At 42.6% G+C, this 10128-nt stretch overlaps 1 protein-coding gene and 1 long non-coding RNA gene across 2 annotated transcripts in view; both read left to right on the plus strand.

The window, feature by feature from the left end:
- The window catches only part of LOC127613845 (uncharacterized), a 65039-nt gene that overhangs the window by 7407 nt on the left and 47504 nt on the right, over positions 1 to 10128 (plus strand). The gene's annotated exons all lie outside the window — the stretch shown is intronic.
- Positions 465 to 8891, plus strand: LOC127613843 (somatostatin-like receptor F_48D10.1). The gene is given in 6 exon segments (XM_052085107.1): positions 465 to 2438; positions 3345 to 3347; positions 3473 to 3640; positions 3720 to 3992; positions 6153 to 6299; positions 6459 to 8891. Coding segments are annotated over 6 exon segments (1263 nt in total). The 5' UTR covers positions 465 to 1916; the 3' UTR covers positions 6609 to 8891.

Consider the following 10128-nt stretch of genomic DNA (forward strand, 5'->3'; position numbering starts at 1 on the left):
TTCCACCAGAAATGATGTCACCTAGCCGAAAATGTGGCCTCAGGAGGACCTAGCCTGTGAATTTGGACACAGGCTGGTCATAAAATAAGTTTATGGGTCATTTTGAGATAATTACAGATCACGAAAACAACTTTGTTTTTTTCCTATGCGCACATGGACCCCGTGCACTTCGGAAGCCATGCCCTCTTTTGTAAAAGTTATTGATGATTTAAAAATTTGAGTGTCACCATATAAACAGCTGTGGTCAAGCGGTTAAGGTCCTCTGCCACTTGAGCAAGACACCGACATCCCAAACTGCTCTTGGGCACTTCAACAGCTCCTTGCTCCAGTGTGTGTTTGCTGCAATGGGTCAAATTCAGAGGTCTAATTTTGTGTACATTTGTACATGACCTAAAAAGATGATTATTTTTCTTAAGCTCATAAGGGAAAAATCATACACAGTGATATGGACTTAATATTTAATGAGGGCCCACTGAAATACAATTCTTGCATGCTCGTAAATACAAAAGTGTGCAACAGCGAAGACATAAACAGCTTAATAGCAACCATGTGCGGTTCCCAATTTACATGTGTTTCGCAGATACAAGTGCATAAATCAACCTAATTATTCACTTAACCCATTACGCTCCTGTCTCAGTACATTTGTAATAACAATAACAACATGGCGTTGTTCTGACATGTTCACAAATTCATACGCATGTCGGAAATAACACCATCTATTTTGCAGTCTTCTGTGAGTGCAAAAATACCCGCTGCATCCTGGCACTTCAGATGACAGATACCTAGCTCTGGTGTATTGGAACAACATAATGCCCTTGGAGGGTTTAGATCAGGGGATGTCATTAATATTTTTCCAAATTTGAGCCTATGACGCGCTTTGAGACTCTTTTGTGAATACGAGCTGCGAACAGTTAATCGTTTTGACTTGCCTTCATTTGATATGAGGCTCCCTCCAGTGACATTAATGGCAGACATCTTGAGTGACATGACTATTATTGTAAAAGAACCAAAAAGATAGGAACGCTTAAAACATTAAGATGCATTTGTTAGTTTTCATGGAAAGGTCATGTTAAGAAATTGGAGAAAAATCCTACATATGGAAAAATGTCAGAATTCAGAATTTTGCAAATCATGAAATTTCATTGTTGACACATAACGGCAAATTTATTTGGGCATTATAAGTGGAAATATATTAGTTAAAAACAATTAATAGGCTACCTCGTGAATGATTAAAAACTCCCAATACTTCAAATACTCACATCAGTAAAATTGATCGATTTCCAAAGTGAAATTTAGTGGGTCATGTATGTCTCATTATTGCTAAAAATGATGTGAAAATGGATTAAAAAGAGATAATGGATTATACTTGTTTGTTTTCTTACATTAATTTTATTTTTTAAGGTGCTTTATATTTGTATGTTTACCTGTTTTTAATGTTTGCGACTAATCCACTGAACAAGAAGTACATCACACTTAACTTGAGTGCAACGTCACCTCGTCAAAATCATTCCTTCAAATTCTCTCGCGCGTAAAAGTCGAGCGTGACTGAATCTGACCTTGACGCACAGCTGGAGCGGCGTCAGTCATCACTTTTGTCAAGAAGCGAAAACATGGTTAGTTGCGGCTCATAATCCTCGGAGAGACAGAGCCTCTTTTTTGTGCTTCCAATTGGATACTCGACACCTACGTTTTATGAGGAGTGCGATGGTGGCGCTTGCCTTGCGTTTGCATCCCATTTTGAAGGCTTTCCAGGATCCGACCTGTGCGCGCAACAGAAAACAGAAACCGCTCGCGCTCTTAGCAGAGAGACGTTCTTTTTTATTTTTTGACTCTTTTGAGAACTTCGGGAGAGATTCAAAAGTGCAAGTGAAAGTCAGCAGCAAAAACGAGTCACCCAGTCTGTTGTAAAGTCGATTATGGAACAAGTGGATGCGCTCAATTGTTCTTCTCCAACTTCTGCCTTCAACAACGGCTCCTCAGACGACTTGGCGCAGAGTGTTCCCTTCCAGGGGGGCAGCACCCTGATGACCGCGGTCATCTCCATCACAGTCTTCGTGGTAGGATTAGCCGGCAACAGCCTGGCCATCTTCGTGGTGCTTCGTTATGCCACCATGAAAACGGTGACCAACATCTACATCCTCAACTTGGCTATCGCCGACGAGCTCTACATCATCGGGCTGCCTTTCCTCACCACGCAGAATGTGCTCTCCTACTGGCCTTTCGGATCCTTCCTGTGTCGGCTCGTCATGACCGCGGACTCCATGAACCAGTTCACGTCGATTTTCTGCCTCACCGTCATGTCCCTTGACCGCTACCTGGCCGTTGTGCACCCCATCAGGGGATCCAAGTGGAGGCACCCGCGCGTTGCCAAGGCGGTGAGCGCAGCGGTGTGGGCCGTCTCTTTTGTGGTGGTCCTACCTGTCGTCGTCTTCTCTGATGTGCAGGCACGTATACATCTATAAACATTTTGGTTTATGGATCATTTCTGAATGGGAGGACATTTTCTGCTCCTCCACCCGCAAGAGGGAGGGGAAAAAACACACACACAATAAATGAAAATACACTCATGTAACTTTAGTTGTCCTGAGACGAAATGCAAATGTGTTTTTGTGTGTGTGTGAAAATGATCCCTAAATATTATTTAAAATAACAAATAGCTTTTAAATGCCCCGTATCCCCCCCCCCATACACTCAGACATATTTTTTCGACGTTTTCAAGGATTTTTATTGTCAAACCTACACACAAAATAGAATACGTCCTAATTTTGTGATTAATTACCAGATCGAACATTTGAATCTCAAATCTTCTAAAACGGAAATGAATGGAAAAACCATTAAACTGCCACCCTGTCACCCATCCAAAAAAACAGTCTTAATGTGTATTTTAATTTGAGGAAAACACTACATCGTATACCTGCAACTTTAAAGTTGTATTCAATTCAATAAAAAATACAGTCATGACAACGATATATAATTAAAAAGAATGAAACTATTTTTGTCACAATGCATCAAGTGAATGGCGAATGCACTGCTCATTCTGTTGTGCCCTCCTTAACCACCTGGGAGCAGTATAAGGCAGACAGATATATTGTCCATTGATTTTTCTCAACTCCTTTCGGTTCAGTCCAGCTGTTTATTCATCCAGCCGTCCATTCTCGACCGCTTATCTGGGCCTGGGTCTCTTAGCATATTTAGGAGGGAAGCCCAGACCTGGCAGCCAAAAACTCATTAGCATTAAGTTACTTGCCTTTCTCGTGTGTTCACCGGAAAATAGGTTGGATAGAATTTGCAAATCATTGTATTCAGTTTTATTTACAGTTTTGCCCAATGTCCCAACTTTAGAGCTAGTGGGGCATGTACATTCGATCTCATACTGTATTTTTGAATCCAATTGTGTCTCAAAACCCTTCAAAAGAGATGACTAACTGATGATTTTCTCATATCTCTCTTGCCCATGTAAGCCAATGTGCAGGTAACTGATTCTGAAATGTCCCTTTAGGACACATTCAACTCTTGCAACATGATCTGGCCAGAGCCAAAAGACATGTGGTCAACAGCCTTCATTCTCTACACCACCACGGTGGGCTTCCTTGTGCCCCTGCTCATCATCTGCCTCTGCTACCTATTGATAGTCATCAAGGTGTGTATGTATGTGTATGTACCGGTATGTATCAGCTCATGTTCATAGCATTCCTACATGTGTTTATATTTTCCTGCAGGTGAAGTCCTCTGGAGTGCGATTGGGCTTCACCTCGCGACGGCGTTCTGAGCGTAAGGTGACACGCATGGTGGTGGTTATCGTGGTGGTGTTTGTACTCTGTTGGCTGCCGTTCTTCATCATCAACATCATCAACCTCGTGGTCATCATCCCCGAGTCCAGCGCCACCGCAGGAATATACTTCTTTGCAGTCATCCTGTCATACGCCAACTCCTGCGCCAACCCTCTGCTCTATGGTTTCCTCTGTGACAACTTCAAACAGAGCTTCAGAAAGGTACACTGACAAGTTTATCGGAGCTCATATTTCACGTCGACCGTGGACCCTCGCTATTTGCACTAACGGGAATAACGAAAACCCTCATATCATTGATGCTCATTGAAATGCAACCACTCGACCACCTGAGCTATGCCGTCCCACAATCTCTAATATGAGTTATCCAAGGAAACGCCCCCCCCCCTGCCCACACACACACAAACAACAATACATATTTGTAAATATTAAAAGGTCACGGGTTGAGACAAGTCAAGTCAAGTCAACTTTAGTGTCAAATGTGCTCTATGTGCAACTGTTAGAAGAATCTATGAGCAAAAATGTATCATGTTTAAAGTTTCATTTATTTGGGCACATCGAAGCGTTTGGGTGCATATCCAGCACCCCCAAATGCCTACACACAAAGGCGCCGGCCATTTGGCCGGCGGGCTGTTGAAGCCCACAATTAGCACGTCAATACAGGTGGGCGACCACAGGGGAGAAGGCGAAACTCGGTCACAAAAGGGGAATGAATAATCCGGGAACAGCGGTTGAGCAACAAAAGACGAGTTGAGAACACCCGTCGCGCCCAGACGACATTGACCATCCGCAAAGTCTACAGCATGCTAATTTGATGTAGACCAGCCAGAAAAGGCGCCAATGTACTGGTGGTTCGAGGTTGAAAAACAGGTAACCAATCACTACTGAGGTGCCCGACCGGGGGTGCGGCATGCAAATATTGGGGGCAGTGTTTTTCTTGTATTTTGCATATGTTACAATAAAATGTGGAACTCGCGGAGACGGGACTTTGAGTGTGATCGCGGAGCAACAACCGTCGTTCGCTCTCAGTGGTCCGCTCCCGCCGATATTGAAGACAATTTTCCTGTGTGCCGAGTCGTTCCTTTAACTTTGTCCGAGAAAATCTCTGACAGCAACATACAGCACCAGATGAAATTTCTTACCTCTCAACCACAGGAGAGAGAGGAGCCGCTGCGGGTGCCCGCACCGGCATCAACAGAACAGTTCACATAAAACGACAAAATAATAATAATAAAAGTCGTGCAATCTGAACCACTTTTTCTACATACACTGTGTTTATCATCAAGATACATGTCAAATTACAGGATAAGCCTTACTCAACAACACAAATGACTTGATTATGTATCATCTGAGGTTAAAGTACTGTACGTAATCAATATTTGAACAAGAATTGACTTTAGAAATTGAACAGCTGGGCAACAAGGGTGAACTAGATAATTTAGTTGGCTTGGGCCTTCCTATGTCGATTCCCATTTGGGAACTCTGTCAAAGAGCTCAAGTCTTTAGTATCCATTTTCTTCTGCTTATCCGAGGGCAAAAGGTTAGGAGGGGAACTTAGACTTGCCTCTCCCCAGCCACTTCATCCAGCTCTTTCGGGTGTATCCCAAGATGCTCCTATTACAGTCAGGACAATGAGTCTTTCAAGCGTGTCGCTGGTCATCCCTGAGGCCTCTCAGTGGAGTGTGCCTAGAATGCCCAAGCCACCTCATGTGGAGGAGCCACATGCCCACCCCTGTAATCCATAATGGCGCACACGTACTATCAAAGCCTGAGGTGAACTAGGTTGGGTGAACAAGGGTGAACTAGATAATTTCGTTGGCTTGGGCCTTCCTATGTCGATTCCCATTTGGGAACTCTGTCAAAGAGCTCAAGTCTTTAGTATCCATTTTCTTCTGCTTATCCGAGGGCAAAAGGTTAGGAGGGGAACTTAGACTTGCCTCTCCCCAGCCACTTCATCCAGCTCTTTCGGGTGTATCCCAAGTTGCTCCTATTACAGTCAGGACAATGAGTCCTTCAAGTGTGTCGCTGGTCATCCCTGAGGCCTCTCAGTGGAGTGTGCCTAGAATGCCCAAGCCACCTCATGTGGAGGAGCCACATGCCCACCCCTGTAATCCATAATGGCGCACACATACTATCAAAGCCTGAAAGAGTGTGTGAGGTTATTTTGCGATGCTGAATGAGGGTGGGATGTTAAACAAGTGCTAATCTAATCTGTGGGAAGTGCAACATCCTGTTTTAGTGGATTCTGTATGAAGGCACACGCTGATGCAGTCAGTGCCAGGTGTTCTGTTGCGATTTTTGAGGCATCTCTGAGTGCACCATCTGTGAGGTTGAGTGATTAACGCTGTTGTTGTGGGCCTGCAGGTGCTGTGTCTGAAGAGGTTGAGGTGTAATGCCAATGGCGTGGATGACGCCAACCCAAGTGCTCGCCGTGTAGTGAGGTCAATGCCAACTGAATGTGCCCCTTATTCTCCTAAACATCGGGTGTCTTACCACCCCCAGAGCAGCCAGGTATGCTAGTGCATAGTGTTTTTTTCTGAATAGTTGCAGACACTCTTGTCTGCAGTCATTTACTGAACAACACCGCTAATTTTGGAGAGATTAGTTTAGCCTGTCATGATCATCCATAAGATGCTTCAACGACGTTGTCGCTCTTTCCCTTTGTTGAAGATCTTTCCTCAGCCTTCAGGCTCCCAGATTTTTCACACAGCCGCTGACTTGCACTGCTGCGTCTCGACGCGCAAGCAGTCTTCCTCCACACTCCCGCCAATCCCCCAGGACCACGACAATTACAGCAACCTCCATGAGCAAGGCAACTGAAATTCCCGCTATTAGCACAACAGCAACAGCGCCTGCCGTCTCTTAGGGAATACGGCCTCTTGAAGAGGAGGCGGCGTTCATGCCTCTCCTTTTTAAAAAAAAATTAAATCAATTTCAAATGCAAAAAATCATATTGACATGGTAGTGTTATACTGTACAGAAAACTTAACCTACAATCCTCAGAAAATTATCCCAGAAAATAAAAGGAAATAAAAATGTAAATAAGAAAGAAAGAAAGACAAAACGAAAGCGGAACGCTTGGGGCTTTCAGCTCCTCTCCAATTCAAGTCAAGCACGATTAATAAATCATTTTCAATTGATTGTCCTTTTATTAATTCAGATTGTTTGTTTGAAATGATTTCTACAACGCCAGATTTCAATCTCTTTTGCAAATAGATGTTGGGCCGCACGGTGATCAACTGGTTACCATGTCGGCCTCACAGCGGAGAGGTGCAGGGTTTGATTCCGGCTACGGCCTTCCTATGTGGAGTTTACACATGTAGACATGTTCTCCCTGCCTGCGTGGGTTTTCTCCGGGTGCTCTGGTTTCCTCCCTCATACGAAAATCATGCATGGCAGGTTGATTGGGCACTCCAGATCCTGCGTAGGTGTGATTGTGAACAATCTTTATTTATATTTTGCATATACTGTTGATTTCTTTGATGACTTATAGTTCTTTTTTTCTTACTATTGTTGTTTACTAATTTACTTTTTGAGATAGAAATCTGGTGTCGCTTATATTTCAAATGCTCCCATTTTTTTCTCTATCGCTTAAGTCTCAGTGTTCATTTCTGTCCTAACATCATTTATCACATCAACTATTTTTTGGGCAGAAAGGTTCATTTTGAATTTCATTTCCAAACACTTTTTTTTTTAAATGTGGGTTTGAAGATAAAAAACAAAAAAAGAAATTAACTATTGTCACTATGATCTTTCAGAGGTGCATCTGAAATTTAATGGATTCATTTAATGGATAAGAGTTTAGAAACAGCATCTCATCCCATCCTCCATCTAGCCATACTCCTGAAGTGGAAGCTGAGGATGAAAAAAGTGTGAGATGTGAATGTGAGAAGGGGCAAGCAGGTAGCACATCTACAAAATGTAGCTGAAATGAAATATGGGTGTATATAATGTTTCTATACGCAAGTGTTTTTGTGTTCATAAAAGTATATATGTTTGTGTGGACATGTAGAATTCCATTCGGTTTGCTGGCAAATGACGAATGATTGGAAACTTTGAAAACTGAAGGACTAAGTGCCAGTGGAAGTGGGTTTTCGTCCATCACCGCAATATCCATTATCCGGGTCAGCACCAACGGCCATTCTGAGTCCGTCACCGACTGACTCCCAATTTGCTGACGTCTAACTGAAACACGCGTGTCTCACGTGTGTTTGTTCACGGGGGTGAATATACACCGAGGTTACTTCGAGTGGACTGGGTTAACTATGTATGGAAACGCATCACCAGAAATGTTCAGTTTTGACCGACAGTAGATAACATAGCCTGCCGAGTCCCTTTGCGGTCCCTCAACAACAAAGAGAAAGTGTTTGGTTTGGCCACACCAGTACAGATGCACGGATTGATTTGTAAATGCATATTGGGACTCATACTTTTTTTCATCAGCGACTCCCTGGGACTTGCAGGGCTCAAACTGGAAAATGATCACAGCTGACTGTGATGCATTTGTTGTTATGAGTCCTTGTGGATAATGTTTCTTTTCTCTGTGTTATTTGCAGTAAAAATTGAGAATTTACTGTGTTTTTATTAATGTAATTCATACATTACATACTTCATATCAGGGATGCACCCATCAGTCGGCCGGAATCGGTACTGATTTTCTGAATTGCCGGGGGTTGGTGATTGGTTGATTGCTTAAATTAAGACCGATCGTGTCCACCAATCTTGCGATTGGAAACAGTCGGGATCAGCAAGTTACGCTTTTTAATGATCGTTTATGACCAGAGAATTTGTGGTCGTTGCACGCCTATTTTGTGTGTATTTTGTATCCAGAAGCTGTGATGGTAGTGAATTTAAAAGATTGTAAAAGTAGGAAACTAAAACAACAGTGAATGTAAGTGATGTGTTGACGTGACGTGAAGACATGTTACAAAATTCTCAAATGTATCCAATTTTCTACCTCAGACTCCATACATTAAAAACATGACCAACACATTTGATTTGTAATGCATTTATATGGTACAGGAAACCAAAATACATTCTATTTTTTGATCGTGTTGTTGTTATTTTCTGTGTTTCTTTGAAATACAAAGCTGTGGTCATACATCTTGGCTTGGTGCTGTCATATATTAAAACTGTCGTGGAATGCATGCAAGTGTGTCACAGATTTTGTGAGACCAACTGTACAGAACTTGGCTGCCCTGATATCACTTGAACTCATTCGCATAAGCACAAAATTATCTAATCTTCACTTGTATCAGTATTGCAAATCATCCTTAAACTGCTCTGCATTTGATGTGCAGTACTGTACTTGATCGATACCATGGCCCAAGTTGCTTTGCCATGAAAACATAATACGTTAATGACATATTAAGCTTTCATCGCTGAACACATAGCATCGCCGCACTGATGGCTCAAATCATCATCCATTAACGCTGGAGCCTTTCTGCCATCCGGTCAATGTCGATTCAGAAATCCTTCATCTCTTCAAGATCGCTCATCACTGCACTTTCAATCACAGCATCGACTGGGAAGGGATTAAAGTTAATGAGCCATGAGCCAATGTTGATGTGAGAGATTGCTGACAATGTAAGAGAGTGCAGCACCACAAACTTTATGGTATTGAGATCACGCGTATCAAATCATAAATTTGTTCGGTTGTTGATTTAAAAGCCAACAACCTATGCTGACAAACGGAAGTTTTATTTGAATCTCATGATAGACGTTCTGCTGCCATTTTAGTAAAAACGAAGGTATGATAACGTGAAGCGTATGAGGGCGGAAGGGGGGCAGGGGAAGAGATTGTCAAAGAAGAGGCAATATGAGATCGTTTCAATGATTATCTATCTACTGTCCAAAAATAGATTGTTCTTTTTTTTTTACTACCAGCAATGACCAAATATGATGTGTCGGCAAGCCATCATGTTATCAACTACTTGCGTGAACTGACAGGTTCCATCACGTTCTTTTGGGAAATCCATTTTTTCATTCAACACGAAAAGACAAGTGGACATAAAAATGAATTCATCAACCTTCGTCGAGACCAATGAAAATTCTTGTCCACCAGCTGCTCCTTAATAAAAAGAAGTCACCATTTAAAACTGATTTTTATATTTACAGCACTTGTCTAACATTTGCTTTTACATTAATTTGCTTATCATGAACATTAAAGTGGGCGGCCTGGTGGTCCAGTTGTTAGCGCATCGACCTCACAGTGCAGAGGTTCAATTCCAGCTACAGCCTCCCTGTGTGGAGTTTGCATGTTCTCCCCGGGCCTGTGTGGGTTTTCTCCGGGTATTTAGGTTTCCTCCCACATTCCAAACACATGCATGGCAGGCTGATT

The sequence above is a fragment of the Hippocampus zosterae genome, chromosome 13 (assembly GCF_025434085.1).
Source record: "Hippocampus zosterae strain Florida chromosome 13, ASM2543408v3, whole genome shotgun sequence".
In the NCBI taxonomy this organism is placed as follows: domain Eukaryota; kingdom Metazoa; phylum Chordata; class Actinopteri; order Syngnathiformes; family Syngnathidae; genus Hippocampus; species Hippocampus zosterae.